This window comes from Protomyctophum parallelum (genome assembly GCF_964188405.1).
Source record: "Protomyctophum parallelum genome assembly, chromosome: 15".
NCBI lineage: Eukaryota > Metazoa > Chordata > Actinopteri > Myctophiformes > Myctophidae > Protomyctophum > Protomyctophum parallelum.
Window position 1 is genome coordinate 9,610,442 of NC_139710.1, and position 17,270 is coordinate 9,627,711.

Sequence of the window (17,270 nt, forward strand, 5' to 3'; positions counted from 1 at the left end):
ATACAATGCAAGCCATTAGACACATGAGAGACTCACTTGAGCAAAAACAGTCCAAGGGATGCATTGTTAATATACTTACCCGTTTGGATTCTATTATCCAAGTAACTTTAGGCTGTTAGATGTGTTTTAAGAAGTATTGTGGAACATGATGCACCTTTTTATGAAGAGAAGACAAATCATTGATTCATGTTCAAATTTTATAAAGGGGAAATGGCCCATGATAAGTGGCCCTGTGTTGATTACCTTATATCCCATGTGGATTATGGAACTAAATCCTGGTGACCTCATTCCATTTCTCCCTACTTAACCCATTCTGACCGGGCACCCATTTTGGTGTCAGCATCATGTTATGCTTTAGCTATTTAAAAATAGCAGATCTACAAGCTCATATCGCGCCACCGAGTGGCGCGATACGAGCTTGTAGGTCTGCTATTTTTGAAAAATCGAAGAGCGACTGACATTTTTAGAATCTGATCTCAGGTCAGAATGGGTTCATCAGACCAGTGTGTGTCCGGCGGAAACCTCGTATGAATCTGATCTCAGGTCAGAATGTGTTAAGACCTTATAGTCATCTGACGGCTATGGCCGTGTGTTTTTCTACACAGAATTGTATCAGACACCCCAAGTCCCTGAGTCTTTCATCATGCTGTTTGTTTACTCAAGACAAAGATGTCATCCTCTGCTGTATCTGGGGATGTTTTTATTATTTGTGAGTTTCTGCCTGTTGGCAGCAGGCCAAGCTGATCCACGTCATTCACCCCAAAACGTGAACCACAAAGTCAATCTGTGATGTTACTGTTTGTATTAATTACCGATATAATGCGATTTTTCACTACATCTTTGAATAATGCTGAGTGCCTCATGTACTGTTTGTGTGTGTGTCCGCCCTGCTATTATATGTCTGATTGTCTTGAGTCTCTCGGAATCAAGCCATACATAGGGGCAAGGTACTTGAACGTTCCCTGCACCTAAGAAGAAACAGCTGAAACCCAACCACTGTTCTACCAATACAAACAAACAAGGAGAGTTACAGAAGGTTTCTCTCTCATCTCTGGACTTTTTTAAGCCATGTGGGGGAAAAAAAATGATGTCACAGACTGGTTCATGAACTGAATTTGAAGGCTTGTTCTGATGTCTCCTATAGAGATGTTCTCTTGCACACTAATTCTGCTCAGCTTGTGGCATTTGATAAAGGGAAATACGGCTTACTACTACTAATACTTGGTTGTGCACTAGTGTTTTACACCAAAAAATAGCCGACCTGCGCCCTCACAACGTGTTGCAGTGCGACAAATGAGCTTGTAGATCGGCTATTTTTGTTGCGTGACATTGATGTGCAACCAAGTACAAATCAGGCTTAAGGGTGAATGGTATACTCATTACATGAAACAGGGTTGAATTACTTGTAGTGTAGTAATTTAAGTTACTTATTGTTTATTACCAGTGAGGGCACTACAATTTTAAAAGAACTGAAAAAGGTTTAAATAATTAAAAATAGCAAATTTTCAATTTTATGCACAAAGAGGTTTTTTTGGGGAGGGGGGGGTGTTGCGAGTGATGAAAGACTAATATAGACAAGAAGAATATATTCCAACATATCACTATTTGTCTAAACAATATTATGGCCACTACTAACTTTACTAATTAAATGCAAACATATTGTAATATATCCCTAATTATATTAAATTTAGATGAAGTGAACCTGTTCTTATAATCTTTGATAAACAAACAAAAAAAACTTTCTTGAGGATATCACTTATAATGAGCTTAATGTCCCCTTTCCTGTTATTGTCCAGTCTTTGCTGAAACATTGTTGTGTAGTGTGCAAGAGAGATGAAAGATACCTCATGAGCTTTGTCTGTTGTTTGATGAGGTCACTCATCAGTTCTAAATGATGTCATGGAATCTACAGTAACAACAGTAGATCAGAATGAATGCAAATGCTCCAGTGGACTGCTGAAGCTGGCTGAATCCAGCTCAAGTGCAACACTCCTATTGAAGGACAGACCCCTTTATAGAAGTGATGCCTTGTCAGACTGGCCCAATCTGGTTTTCCTATCCAGATTTTATGCAGTCTGAACAAGGCTCAATCGTCAATCTCATTTGTAAAAATCAGTTTACATCCGTTTTTTCTTTTGATAAAAAAAACAATCTGATTCCAATCTGTATTGGCCAAAAATCTGATCTGTGAACATAGCCTTAGAAACTGGCTGCACTATGTGAAATAAGTTGTTGAAAAGGCAATTCCCATGTAAAAACCTGTCCATGTGTAAGATACTCATTCTTCTGTGAGACATTAACAATGTTAACAATTGTTAAGTCATGTAAACCATTATTATATAAAACATTAACAGCATATTGTGTGTTTTTTCAGCAGCATAGGCTGCCATTGCCTTGATTATCATAATTAATTAACTATATGCACCTGCCTTACTTGTCTTGCTCCAAGTTAAAACCTACCTGTTTTACATGGTTTTGCTGTCAGGTAGGCTACAGTATAGTATTTAAAGATTATTTTTGTGTTTTGTTAAAGTAAGTGTTGAATAACTATATTCTGATGATTGCTAAAGAGTATTCCGAAACGGCTCTTCCTGCCTCTCCAGCTCTATAGTGATCAGAAAATACCTATTCATCATCCGGTCAGGAGAAACCTCATTCAGTATAGGAGAAGTGAAATCGGAAGTAATTACACAAAAATATGAGCAGACAAAAATTGGAATTGGTAAAAATTGATAATAAATAAATGGGTTCTCTCTCCTCTCCTTATTGGATGAAATTGGTGACCATATTTTCTGGAGAGAGGGGCAGACCTGTTACAGAACAAACACTTGAAATGATTACTAACTTCTTAACGTTTTAAACCATAACATACTTATAGTAGGCCTACCTAGTACTTAGTATTCTGCAGGCATATTGTTCATTGTTGCAAAGATCAATGAGTAAACCTGTAGCTTCGAGACATATTTGCAACATTTAAAAGTACTATAGGAGGGGCAATTGAGTTTCTGATACGTTGTTGTTTTTTCCCTCCTAAACTGTGGATTATGTTCTGCACACCCCAAAACCCATTTTCTATTCTGTGCTCACTCCTTGTACTTCATGACAGGTTAACCTGTCTACTCTGCATGGGTTCTGGATACCTATCCATATCATCACTGGATCATTAATGATGACTAGTCGACAAAGCCCTTCTCCTACTAACTGGTTTAAAACCGTACAAAGGTAAATGCACACCTGCAGCATTACACCAATTGGGCACACCTTTCTGGGATTTTGTGACAACTAAATGACTATATAAATGCAATGATTGGAAAATGATTGTTTCTGAACACAAGGCTAGACAAGGCTGCTAATCTAGCAGGTTAGGTTTGGTTTGGACAAATGATCACTTAAATTGACACAGTTGTTTTAAAGCAGGGGGGGGGGGCTGCCAAATCTTTGTGTGATAGGAACTTTTTTTTATTTTTTATGTTTACATTAACCACTTGAATCCTCGCATCCCTATTCCGAGGGGAATATTAATCTATGGTAGATCGGCTATTTTCAGCAAAGGGGTTTGGCGACGGCGTAGACAGGGAAAAAAAGAGCAGACCAAGTACCGGGCCAAAGGTCAGGTTTACAAAGTGTTGGAGGGTTTAAGTGCTTCAACTCTCTCTCTGTCTCAGCTAAGGGGTCCTTGGCCTGAAAAATGAAGACCCCTGGTTTTTTCTTTTTTTTAATTTATTTATTTATAGGAATTTCAATTTTTGTAGACCAACAACCCCACATAAACCCCACCCTCCCCGGTTCCATCACAAAATAAGACAATAAAAATAAGACCCCTGTTTTAAAGTTTATATAGAAAATCCAACCCTAACTCCCCTCTGTTAATTTTAATTGTAAGTTTGTAACACTAACTCCAACCCTGAGGGAACATAAAGTCAACCCTGATTGGCTGAAAATACAGGAATTTCATAGCTGGTTTCTCAACTGGTCAGTCTGAATAGGCTTAAACCTTAACTGCAAATATAATCTACTAGAAAAGACCTGCAATATGTTTTGTTAGAATGAGTGGAAAAGGAAGGGCATGTTATGCATGTCAAAGGAATGGCCGCTTAACATGCAGAAGGTAAGGAAAGGAAAGGTACTATGTTTACCCAGGGTAACTGGACTAAGCTCAAGAACTTGTTTACAGCCAGGTATGGATCTGTAGAACCCCTACTGTGTGTGTGTGTGTGTGTGTGTGTGTGTGTGTGTGTGTGTGTGTGTGTGTGTGTGTGTGTGTGTGTGTGTGTGTGTGTGTGTGTGTGTGTGTGTGTGTGTGTGTGTGTGTGTGTGTGTGTGTGTGTGTGTGTGTGTGTGTGTGTGTGTGTGTGTGTGTGTGTGTGTGTGTGTGTGTGTGTGTGTGTGTGTGTGTGTGTGTGTGTGTGTGTGTGTGTGTGTGTGTGTGTGTGCGCTGTATATAATGGTGTTGAACGTATTTGGACAGATATTTAGACCACACATGATTTATGTTAACTAGTTACTATTAACCATCTTTTGTGTTCCAGGACCAGGCAAGGAGAGCCTTGTTTGAAGCCACATCATGTGACGAGTGCAGAGCTGCTGCAGCGGGCGCGACATGCCTTCCAAGCCGGGCGCACAGTTCAGGAATCCTTCAGACTGGCTCAGCTTGAGGCCCTAGTGCGTATGCTGGTGGAACATGAGTGTGAATTTGTGGATGCTCTTGGAAGGGACCTCCATAAGGTGTGGACTACTAAAGCACCCATAATATTGAAGTTTATGTTTGTAGTGTTCACGTTGAAATAATGCAGGTTTCTACAGTCAGAAGGTATAATTGCTAAAGAGATGATTTGTTTCAGATATTTTAGTGATGGTAGCTTACTTTTGTACCCGTTTCCCAGTCACGGTTTGAGACAGTTGTGTCAGAGCTCATTCTTGTGAAGAATGAGGCTTGTTATGCTATCAACAACCTGAAGAAATGGATGGAACCACAACGTGTGGAAAGGAATCTGGTGAGATTCATGTAAATATTTTTCCAAGCATTGTCATCGGCATTTTCCCTTGCAATCTTAGGTGAGATTTAGAACATGCTGTCGCCAGGGTACAAAGCAATGCATTGTACTGGGCCCACCAGATTAGAAGCTGAGAACCAAAATGGTCTTTACATAATTTAAAGATTAAAATGGGCTAATGCGTATCCTTTAGACTGCAAGGTGCCTGCTTACTGATGACCGTGGCTCAACTTGACTTGATGTGAACTAATTTTGAGCTGTTTTGTTATCTTACTGATGTAGTCCACCACATTAGATGAGTGTCTGGTGGTGAATGAGGCCCTGGGTGTGGTGTTGATCATAGGATCCTGGTGTAGTCCTGTCCAACTGTGTCTGGTGCCATTGGTAGGGGCCATCGCAGCAGGTGCCGTTAAAACAAATTTAATTTAGACTATATTTTTATATCCACCCTTACCAATAGTTTGACCATTCATATGTTGTGTTAATCTTTGTAGGAAACTGTGCAATAATCAACCCCTCTCAGTGCACCCCTCACACAGCAGAGCTTCTACATCGCCTCATCTCCTCATATCTACATAATGTGAGTAATATAGTATTCTATAAGCTACCACTGTTATTGCGAAGGCTTGGAGCTCCTTTCTTGTAAATCCCAACTAGATTGAGTAACAAGTTAACAACGCTTTCTATTTGGGGAAGTATTAGGGCAGCGGGCTGATGATTCAATTCTTATGATCAAAGACTTAAATCTATTCAATAGTTGGTTTTAGTGCATCAAAATGGAAACCTGTTTTCCTACCCTCACTTTCTGCAACTACTGTATTAACCAAAAGTCCTAGATCTGGTCATATTTCAAGAAACGATTGTACAACAAATTGTAGAAATGCAGTATACCGTGGCAGTGGCACTAGCTTATGGTATAGTGTTTCTGAATAAATAACATCCTAAATAAATACATGCCACCATTGCCAACAAATTACAAACTGTGCTGCCATGTATTTTAAATAATGTACTGAGGCGTTATGATGGCTCATCTGAGTCATCTCTGAAGTGTACCAGTCACCTTTGTCACTGGTAAACTGCATAATGAACATGGCTGAAATGGCATACAGTATGTTTTGTTTTGCTTACTGTAAGTTGCATCTGCTAAACGCCTAAATTGTTAACAGTATAAAATAAAGACACCTATTTTATCCCTGATGCAAACATTTAAATTTAACCTAATTCATTTTTTGTTCGTTTTCAAGGAGTGCTTCCATGTGATGCTTGCAGGCCCAAATTACTTGGCTGAAATTGCGGAACTCTATTTTGATCACATCTTCTTTACAGGTAAAGATGAGTATGATCAGCTGTCAAAATACGTTGTTTTTGTGGTTACTCATTCTTAATTAGATTTTATAAACTGTCATTTCAACTATCACTAGGAAACAAGGAGGATGGAAGCAGAGTGGCTCAGGCTGCAGCTCGCACACTGACACCTGTTACACTCGTTCTGGGTGGCAAGAACCCATGTTATGTGGACCAGGAATGTGACCTCCTTATCACAGCACAACGCATTGCCTGGGCACGTTTCCATAATGCTGGGCAGAGTGTGGTAGCGCCTGACTACATCCTGTGCCATGTTGATGTCAAAGCAAAGCTGGTCCAGGCCCTGAAATGCTGTCTGATACAGTTCTATGGCTCTGATCCCCGTGAGTCCCATAGCTTTGGGCGCATGGTGAATATGGAGACCTTGAACCGTACCAGAGACCTGCTGTTGAGGTCTGGGAAGGTGGCCATGGGTGGGAAGGTGATTGAAGCAGAAAAATACATTGGTAATGGTAATCTATTTGGGAGTTTTTCCTTTATGCACAAAAGTTTGCACTATATAATGTGCAAATACTGTGTTATACTGTACATATTTGTAATGGATGGTTTGTTTCGATCTTGTGTTTAGCACCAACAATTCTGACAGAGGTGGTAGATTCGGACCCCATCATGCAACATGAAGCTTTTGGCCCGGTTCTTCCAGTTCTAACCATTAACAATGTAGACGAGGCAATTGCCTTCATTAATCGGCAAGAGAAGCCTCTCTGTGTGTATGCTTACTCTACCAACAGCAAGGTAATAACTAAGCACACATATTTATATTCATTATTCAATGTACATTACTTGTGCTGCCAGTGCATATTCTATTCATGAGCACATCATCCTTTTTTGCAGGTCATTTCAAGGCTAATGACTGAGACATCTAGTGGGAGCTTTTGTTCCAATGATAGCGTCCTGCAGAGCCTCATGGTGACATTGCCTTTTGGTGGAGTTGGTAAGTCTGTAGTACGCAACCTTACAAATGACACATGGGACTACAAATTATGCCAAGTTTAGTGTGTATGGGGGTCCAACCCTCTCAGGATGATGTAACTTGGGGGGGTGTGTGTGAATGGGATCAATAATATATAAAATCTCTTTAAACTTGACAGGGGCAAGTGGAATGGGCTCCTACCATGGGCGCAACAGCTTCGACACATTTTCTCACAGGAAATCGTGCCTGCTAAGAGGCACACGATTTGAATGTGTCACCTACTTGCGTTATCCACCCTATGACAACCGCAATCTGTCTCTAATGACATGGGCCAGCACACTCTCTCAGAAGAGCGGGGGCTGGTGCCAGATTTTATGAGAGGTCGGGTGATGACATTTGGAAAGAAAGCTGAACAGTCCAGACCCTGACATTCAAATACTGGACATGGTGCAATAAAAATGAATGAGAAACAAAATGCATTGTGATGTCTTTATCCAACACAGTGGCATATTTTCACAATGGTCTGGCCATTGTGACGAACAAATATAATATATATTGAATATAATTTGATGTATTTGTGGTTTCATTTAAAGCATAACACGCGCACACACACTTAATGTACAGACAAATGTAGGGTTTTAACACTGCTGTTATATGGTTTTGGATGAAACAGCCCACTACATCACATGCCCTCAAGGTCCTACCATTACGATTATTCTGGATGTTCAAATATATTCAATTGAATTTGTTTTTGCAATTCAACTACATTAGTGACTTTTGGATTGCCTGATTATATGATCTACAATGTAGATCAGGCAAGGCAAAATTATCAATGAAAATAATAGTAAACACTTTAACAGGGGTGGAAGTAACTCATTTACAAATACTATTACAGTAATTTAGAAGTTGCATGTACTATTTGCAGTACACACTATAATTCAGATTTAACAACTTTAGTATACTGCTTTAGGAAAGGCAGGGTGTATAGCCAATTATACTGTTATTTACAGAGCCCAGAAAGAGACTTCTGGCCCAATGAGGACATCTTTCTTAAAGAAAAGATGGTTCACCACTTTGGATTCACTTAAGGGGTGAGCAACTGAACCATATGAATACACCCTGGGCAATTGGCTGAGGTCACAGCCACATTGGCCCTTTCACAGAGACCAGACCATGTGTATAGTTTCCAACACAAATGACTTGTACTTAATATTTATGTTAAGTATACAGTAATAGTACTTCTACTTGAGTAGAATATTCTAGTATCCTTTCCATCCTAATTTATATTACATAATTTTGGTTTGTACTGTCAACAAATTGGCAACAAAATAAGCATTATGTAACTTTTAAATGAATTAAATGTCCAACCTGTATGGTAAAGCTGCACTATGTAAGAGAGTCCAAAGGGAAGCACGCACATCAACAAATGTACAGGTGCTGAACTAAAATACGTACTTTGAAAGAGGATGTTAAGTCTGCACACTGTATTCGCTCACAGTAGAAAAATGTGTTCAAGAAAGTTAACGTTTCATGTCCCTTGCAGGTCTTCATCAGGTCACCTAATAGAGCCTGAAGGCAATAATGCAATATAACTTATACAATTGTGGTGGTTGTAACGTATCCTGCTCTTCTGAGACATATCATGTCTCACCTAGAAACAGGATGGATCTAACACAAACTATGACTTGATGGTTCAACCTATCCCCTGAGCAGGCAGGCAGGCTCTATTAGCTCAATGGTAAGAATTTCAGCACTTTTGAAAACCAGGTTCAAATCTGGGGTAGAAGAGGAAAGTTACTCCAGGTTGTAGTTATCCAGGCCTTTTGTAGATTTTCTCTTCATTGCCTTCTTTCATAGCTGCGTATCTGGCCACAGTGAACAGGTAATCGCTTAATCTGAATGAATGGAATAATTCAGAAGGTTGTTAAATCAGGTTCATGTACATTGTGTTCCTGTGATTGTGCGTAAAAATCCACAGAAGTCATGTACTGACCTGTTTAAAAACTTGGCAACATCTTGATCAGCTTCACCTGAGCGCACAATAGGAGCAACACTGAAATAAGAGCAGAGAGCTGTCAGCCAACTGTGTCAGTATATCACCATATAATACCGTAGTTGATTCATTTATAATGGTGGAATGATCTTGAACTGACCTGCGCTCTGCTCTCCGACAGATTGTCCGGGCTACATGCAAAGCAGCACTGCTCTTGCCTCCAGACTGTGGAATGTAATATGCAAGTGTTAATGTGATGCATACTGTATATCAAGAAAGACTGCACTCTGACCACAGTCACATGTCTCGTTTCAGTGTGATTGGGCTTACTTACAGGTAAAATGAAGTTGGTGAGTGGTGGGAGTATGTCTGTGAATTCATCAATCCAGCTTTCCAAGTCCACCACTGGTTGAGAGGAAAACCTGGTTTTCTCTAATCAAAGAAAACATGGCAGGTGGATCCTGGATCACTTCATCAAGGCACAAGTCAAATGCACTCACTGTACTAAATAAAATGCAACTTATTAAATGCACTCACTGTACTAAATAAAATGCAACTTATTAAATGCACTCACTGTACTAAATAAAATGCAACTTACTTATGTGACTTTCTCTTGCAGATGACAAAGGGGTGGCAATATTTGACCCCACATCTTGTAATACACACTGTATCTATGGGATGAGAAATAGGCATTTAATAGTATAGGCTATAGGGCCTTACCTTACCCGTTCTAATATATGAACAGGAAATGATGTACAGTGTGGGTAATGCGATATAATAGATCACGTTGATTGGGAGGGAATTGTTAACGGATGATCTTGGGAAGTTGGGTTGAACTTGACACAAAATTTATGTTATTATATAAGATAGATAGATATGTCATTAACTGTCATTGCATCTCTGTATGTACTACGTATTTATCATTTTATTTTACAGACGGCACGGGATGGCAGTCATTGCGCTGTCATGGTAATGTAGCTTTGGGAGTGTATACGAAGAAGTGGTAGGCAACCGTGTTCAATGTTGTTCCGAAATGCCGTTGCTGCCTGTGCCACGCACCCCCCAGAAATGTTCCCCGTGTGGCTCTGCTGCAAGACACCGTTTCCACACTTGAGCAGACAAGCGTGGCCAAAGGAAGCTGACTGACGGCGTCTTTTCCGGGTTTTTATCAAGGACTATTTAAAGAGGATAGGAAGCGAAGAAGAGTACGTTGGACTCCATGTTGCTCCCTGGAAGTAAAGAAACATGCGCAATTGAGACCAAGGATGCTGAACGTGGAAGTGTTGGCTGCATATAGCCTATTGCGCATGTTTCTTTCCTTCCAGGGAGCAACATGGAGTCCACAGACTCGCTTCCAGACTTCCAGTCCACAGACTTCGCTTCCAAACCTTATTTAATTAACCTTGGTTTTTAGACAGCTGATGGATGGAAATGAAGCTCTGCCGCGACAGATTCCCGGAAACGCTTGCCCCAGGGGCAGTTAGACGTGTGGGTGGAGCTTAATTTCCATCCACCAGCTGTCTAAAAACCGGGAAAAGACGCCATCAGACAGCAGAAAACGGCCGCGCCTGTCTGGTAGGTCTGGCAACAGCTAGACGCGGTCTAATCCCAAAAGGGGAGGTGTCGAAAACAAGCCTGATACACACATGCAGAACCAGAGATGAAATGTTTTTATAATCGTCATGGGGGCCCGCCTCCCCCGGGCCAGGATAAGAATAATGAATGCCTGATCTGCATACACATGTACAAGGGGACAGGCAACGCGGTCCACCACCCCCCGCCCCCGGGCCAGGACAAAAGGTGTTAAAGGTGTGTTCAGATGGATGGTTAGAGCGGCGCGATTACATACAAAGTCAATGCAAAGACGAGAATTGCGCGAACAGGCGCTGCGCGACCTGGCACAGTACAAACGGGACGAACCAATGCGAATATATATAAGGTCTAATTCCTCATGGGGGCCGATATATAAGGTCTAATTCCTCATGGGGGCCAAGGCCCCATGGCCCCCACGGACTCTACGTCACTGTGCAGAACGCATCATGTTCTATGTTCTGTCTGTGTTTGATGGCCGCTTCAATGCTTTTCCAATGGGAGTCACATGGTTTGACCAAACATTTGTGTTTTGTACACAGGCCTCAGACATCAGACAGGTGACACTTTTTTTCTGACCAACAGCGTTTCTTAAATTTAGAATTAATAATAGATAGTAGTAACTACTAGTAAGTATATTATGTAATTTGTCAGCACTACTGGAAACTGGTAGAAATTGGAATTCCAACCTTGTCTAGCTGATAAGTGAACTCATGGCCTTTTTCGATGCAGAACTCCCTGGCCAACCTGTACAATTAAAGCCCCAAAGACATTAATTCAAAGCTCATAGTGACATACCGTAAATACAATTAACAACCACAACAGCAAGCAACAACTAGCCTGGGCACCATTTCATTTCGGTATATGATCCGGGCTGGAGCCGGATGATATGCTTACGTCATGTTGTAGGCAATGGTTTGCCTACAACAAACAGGAATAACAGGCGGCGACAACTTCCTTTTCCCTCTCAATAAAAGCTCTCGTAAGCGAGAGCTTTTATTGAGAGGGAAAAGGAAGTTGCCGCCGCCTGTTCATCCTGTCTGGCGACAACAAAACAATACTACAACATGACGTAACTACATCATCCGGCCCCAGCCCGGATCATACGGACTTTTGAAACAGAGACCAGGCTTTCCTCCGAGGCGGTGGAAAGCCTGGTGATGCGAGGTTAAGCAACAACAACTATAAAAAGTGCCCCTCGGGGCACAAGTCTCCACCATGGCAGGTCAGGTTGTGGCCTCCTGGTGGCGCTATAATAAGAAAATGTGAAAAGGGTGCCATTTCTTATTACGCCTTGGATGGCAATTGGATGATTTGAGGCATTTTGGTCCAAAAATGTGTTTTGCAAAGATCCACCGTCGGTTGCGCTATATCAGGCCAATGTGAAAAGGGTTGGATATATTCCTCAGCCTAGTAGGAACGTCTGTGAAGGATTTCATATAAATTGCACGGCTTTTTGTTCAAAACGGGCCAATCCTGCAAACTTTGAAAGCCAATGTTAGCCAATCAGGATGGAATATGAAATAACGGACAGATCTGTCTTGAGCACATGACTATAGAGATACTGCGTAACGATTTGCCGGATTTTTGGACAAATTTTTGATGAGTAATATCAAAAATTTTGTTTTACAAATGTCTTCCTCCTGGTGCTATAACAGGCCGTTCTGGAAAATTCGGGGCAGAGGTTCATATAGGGAGTGTGTGTGCAAAGTTTTGGGTTAACAGTGCCGGAGATTATATTAGCTGGTAACAGACGGACGGACGGACGGATGGACGGACACACACACACACACACACACACACACACACACACAGAGTGCACAACATACTCTCTCCCCATGCCTTCAGCCTGGTGGAGACAATAATGCATAGTTTGCATACCCTATGGCTGATGACAATTCATCTGTAGCTCCCAATGCTTCAAACACGTGATCTTCTTTCGGCCTCCTTTCTCCTGTGAAGGTGCTAGAAAAACCTATGAGAAAATGTAATAAAATCTAATTCCATCTGACTTGAGTTTACAATAGAAATGTGTTACCATCACTGTTCACTGGTGCCTTTTAGCCGACCTTTGTCTCCAGTTTTGGTGTAAATTTTAGGGATCTTGCATTCTCCTTCGGTGACAAAACTGTTTAAGAATAAAAGTAAAACGTTTGCAAAATGTGCAGATGGATAAATTGAATAACAGGTTAGCTAGCTAGCTAGACATAATATAATCACCATACAAGTAACAACCAATGTGGTAGCCTGAGTCTGACATTTAAACATAATGTGAAACATATTATCTAACACAGTGCTGCCATATGTAACTACCTTCTCTGAAACCCAAGGCAAGCCCTTGTCCAATTCAGGTTTAGACATTTTGCTGCTCTTATAATGCAACGTAGTTGAGTCGGTTTGACAACCATTGAAGCCATGTTTGTTTTCAGTAGAATGTATTTTGTCCCAATATGTATTCCGTAGCGCTGCGTAGCTGCATCTGAGCTGCATGCATGGTCCGTGCGTAGCGGGCTGGTCATTTGATCGAACGACCAATGGCACCAGCATATCCACCTACCTCGTAGGGAAACATGCCATTGTGATTGGATAAGCGTAAAATGTGTGTCATTTGTTCAAGCGCTCATTGGATGTTGCAAGCCAAAGCCACATTTAGCTCCTCCTCAGCTTCTGTATGGTTGGTCACTTTTCCTGTTGTCTGTTTTGTGACAGTTCACAGTGTCACATTGTACTGCCACTGGATGGAGCATAGGGGATGGAGGCTTATTTTAGGTGTAACTTTTAGATCGACTTTAATACAGCACTTTCTTGGACCATAGAAGAGCTGCTGTGATTATTAACAGTTTGTCGCTGTGAGCCATTCTGAATCTGAACACACGGCGGGACTACGAGAAGAAGACATATCTTGGGCACACGTGCTAATGATAGCTGTCTTTTAGGATTAACGTTAGTTAAATAGAATCCGCTGACGGACTACCCTTTAACAAATGCAGGTCAAAGAATGCATCGTGTCTGCTCCAGGAAAAGCTATCCTTCATGGAGAACATGCAGTTGTTCATGGAAAGGTTAGCTTCCAGTATTTACTGTTGGTCAGGATCCATAATTATCACCAGCTCATGCGTATCGATGATGAGTGAATGCTCAACAAAGATGTTGCAGAAGTTCTGCAACATCTGCATACACACATACTCAGAACAGACTTTGTGAGAGTACTTGTACAGTTGTACTGTAAGTCTATTATGATGTTTTCCAAATGTATTTCATGACCTGGTAGTTAACTGCATTGCTGTTTTTTTAATCAATAATACTCTCAATCAATACTCCATAATAGGTGGCTCTGGCAGTGAGTTTGAACCTGAGAACATATTTATGGATGAAGCCCAGCTCTACAGGGAAAGTTGGTATCAATCTTCCAAATATTGACACATTCATCTCCTGGGATCTGTCCGAGCTGAAGCAGCTTCTTCATGACTCTTGTGGTAAGGATTTTAATGGTGAAGTGTGTGTGTGTGTGTGTGTGTGTGTGTGTGTGTGTGTGTGAATTGTTGAAGATATAATTTATTTAACTGATTGTTTATCACTTTTTTATATTCATTGATAATCAGACTCATACATGTCATACATTGAATTGCTAATATAGTAAAGTAGATTATATTTCTACACCCTGTTGTGTACAAATTGCTTTGGCATTTAGACCATAATTAGTGTCCCAAGTCTACAGGCCAAATGAAAGGCATTTGAACAAGTGGTTTCGCATGTTCGCTGTCAAATATGTTTTCTAATGCAGTTTACAAATCGGTCTACATAAAACATAGGTGACAGACATGTCTGCATGCCATTCGTGTTACAAATGAGTTGCTCATTGTTTTGTGTTGACATTCTTCTTATAGCTAAGACGAAGGAGGTAAAACAGCTGGATGCTGAACTTATCAAGAGACTTCGTGAATTTATTGGTGTTACTAATGGGAACCTGGATACTCGCACCATGGCCACCTTATCATTCCTCTACATGTACCTCTCTCTGTTTGGATCAGGGTGAGCAGCTAACTAAAACATCATAGTTGTATTACCTTACTTTAACTCTCTGTATGGATTCTTCAAGGCCGATACCAATTCTGATATTTTGGAGAAAAAAACATATCTCTCTCAAATATTTTGATATCCATAATTCATGTATTTAACTCTGATCTTGTTCCATCTGTCTGTCTGTACACGTGCCTTTTATGTTTATTTATTTAAACATTATAATGGATGGTAAATGATGTCAATTACAGTTCAATTACGGAATTAAAATTTTAGCCATGTAATTCTTGGGGACTGCCCATAAGTCTGACATCCCGTTAGTCCGACCTACGTGGCTGGTTAAGACTGATGTTAGGGTTAGCCACCTAGGTGGCCGGTGAAGACTGAGGCATGGTCGGTTAAGACTGAGGTTAGGGTTAGCGACCTACGTGGCCGCATAAGACTGATTTGGTATAGTGTTAGTAATGGGCCGGACTAACGGGAGGTTGGAACAAAGGACATAGTCCTATGCTATGTCGGCAATTAGGCCGCACACAGGCTTCATGTGCGGCCTAGAGGGCAACTGAGCATGTTCAACACCATACAACACCATACCTCTTACACCATGGTGTAAGAGGTGTCCTTTGGGAAACCGGGCCAATGACACTATAATATACATTTTGGAGACTTCAGCATCTGGAACAGGGAAGATGCTCACAGCCAAGCTACACCAGGCTTTTCAGCGCATGTTTACGCGAATACGCACACACTCGCAAGTGGTTCCAGTCCTATTTTAAGTGCTCGTATGCAGGGCTCGCGTGTGCGTGTAAACGCGCGTAAAAAGGCTGGTGTAGCTCGGCCGTCAGGCGTATTACAGCTGCAGGTTGTTGGTAGGTTTAATCAGTCCTGACACAGTGCTGCTGTGTCTGAGAGAGGTGATGGGTTCTGACAGGATGGCCACTAATGAGAGTCTGGCACTAGGCCACACTGCAGCCTTTAACAAGTCTGGATGTGTTTGTCCCCTGGGAGAGAAGCCGGACAATTAGTTAAGAGTATCCCTGTTGGCCCAGGCCGTAGCGTAACGGTCTGGGCACCGGACTGGTAATCCAGTCGCGGTGTGCCGCGGGTTCGACTCCCGGACCCGACACGGCCTTTACCGCATGTCATCCCCCCATCTCTCTCCCGTTTCCTGTCAGCCTACTTTCTATCCCTTAAAAAATCAATAAAAAGGCGTAAGCCGCAAAAAAATATCTTAAAAAAAAAAAAAGAGTATCCCTGTCTGGCCAAAACAGCTTCCCTGACAGACAACATTGACACTTAAGAAAGTTTCTGTTAACTATATTATACACTTGCTTTGCTCCTACCATGTTAATTCTAACATGGTGAAGGAAATAAGGTTTTGAGCTACATTTCCCAATTAAGCCATTGTAACAAAGGTACTCTTTTTTTCACCCATTTTCAACCTATATTCATATAATTGGTTCTCACTAATTCTCATGATAATATGGTACAAAACCGTACAATTTTTGTATGCCCTTTTGTCTAACCTCGCGTCACCAGGCTTTCCATCTCGGAGGAAAGCCTTGTCTGTGTTCCAAAATCGCCGTGTGAACCGGTCTGGAGCGGATGGTCATGTTGTAGTCAATGATTTGTAGTCATCTGGCAGGAAATCACAAGGCGGAATCCAAATAATTCATAATAATAATAATAACTTAACCCAAATAAGTCCCCACGATTGTAATTTTAGGGCCTACCCAATCAAATTTAATTTCCCCGTGGGACAACAAAGGTATACAGACGCTAAATAGTCTCTGGTAAGTACACTTACTACACTCACATTTATATTGAAAGAATCAGCAAAACTACGCTGCATCAATGATTTTATTGGGTAGGCCCTAAAATTATGATTGCAGGAAGTATTTTGAGTACTTCTGATTCCGCCTTGTGGTTTCCTGCCTGATGACTACAAATCAGTGACTACAACATTACATTAACTAAATACACTTATTTGCTAAAAATGTCTTTGTTTTTTAAGAGATTTGCCCAGTTTGACAGTGACTGTTTGGTCAGAGTTGCCAACTGGAGCAGGACTTGGGTCAAGTGCTGCATTCTCTGTGTGCCTCGCAGCTGCTCTGCTCTCTGCCAGTGGAGCCATTCCCACTCCTCTCAAAGACTGGGACATCACCGCCAGGTAATGTCATTGTAGGACCATATTCGCACGCAGACAACTTATGTCATACAGAGGCGAGCATGATACCCGACTGTGACGTAAAGCAAAATGGCTGCTGTGTGATGTGATATGGTCAATTGAGACCCATTCTCTATCATGTGCAATGTATGAATCAATTTATGTACAGAATACGTATATGCTCTTAATGGGGCATCACAATTTAAAACTTGTTTGTGGTGGCTGTGG

General features: G+C 41.3%; 3 protein-coding genes across 5 annotated transcripts in view; 2 read left to right on the forward strand and 1 right to left on the reverse strand.

Moving 5' to 3' along the window:
* Positions 1-4,046: 4,046 nt before the first annotated feature.
* aldh3b4 (aldehyde dehydrogenase 3 family, member B4) lies at positions 4,047-7,650 on the forward strand (the record flags this gene model as incomplete). The annotated part of the gene is made up of 10 exons (XM_083785017.1): positions 4,047-4,108; positions 4,530-4,725; positions 4,884-4,994; positions 5,277-5,397; positions 5,489-5,574; positions 6,239-6,320; positions 6,416-6,805; positions 6,928-7,094; positions 7,194-7,293; positions 7,451-7,650. The coding sequence occupies 10 exons, from the start codon at positions 4,047-4,049 to the stop codon at positions 7,648-7,650; spliced, it is 1,515 nt and encodes a 504-aa protein (XP_083641143.1).
* A 137-nt stretch (positions 7,651-7,787) lies between these two features.
* mmab (metabolism of cobalamin associated B) lies at positions 7,788-13,328 on the reverse strand. Its single transcript, XM_083785006.1, has 9 exons — positions 13,169-13,328; positions 12,925-12,983; positions 12,737-12,830; positions 11,545-11,602; positions 9,864-9,936; positions 9,600-9,697; positions 9,426-9,490; positions 9,266-9,325; positions 7,788-9,167 (listed from the first exon to the last, which is right to left on the reverse strand). The coding sequence occupies exons 1-9, from the start codon at positions 13,270-13,272 to the stop codon at positions 9,083-9,085; spliced, it is 696 nt and encodes a 231-aa protein (XP_083641132.1). The 5' UTR covers positions 13,273-13,328; the 3' UTR covers positions 7,788-9,082.
* A 254-nt stretch (positions 13,329-13,582) lies between these two features.
* mvk (mevalonate kinase) overlaps positions 13,583-17,270 on the forward strand; it is a 55,919-nt gene continuing 52,231 nt past the window's right edge. For all 3 annotated transcript variants that reach the window (XM_083784490.1, XM_083784488.1, XM_083784489.1), the window contains exons 1-4: positions 13,583-13,917; positions 14,184-14,331; positions 14,743-14,887; positions 16,890-17,045. In XM_083784490.1, the coding sequence (XP_083640616.1) occupies positions 13,840-13,917; positions 14,184-14,331; positions 14,743-14,887; positions 16,890-17,045 (527 nt within the window). In that variant the 5' untranslated portion in view covers positions 13,583-13,839. The remainder of the gene's footprint in view (positions 13,918-14,183; positions 14,332-14,742; positions 14,888-16,889; positions 17,046-17,270) is intronic.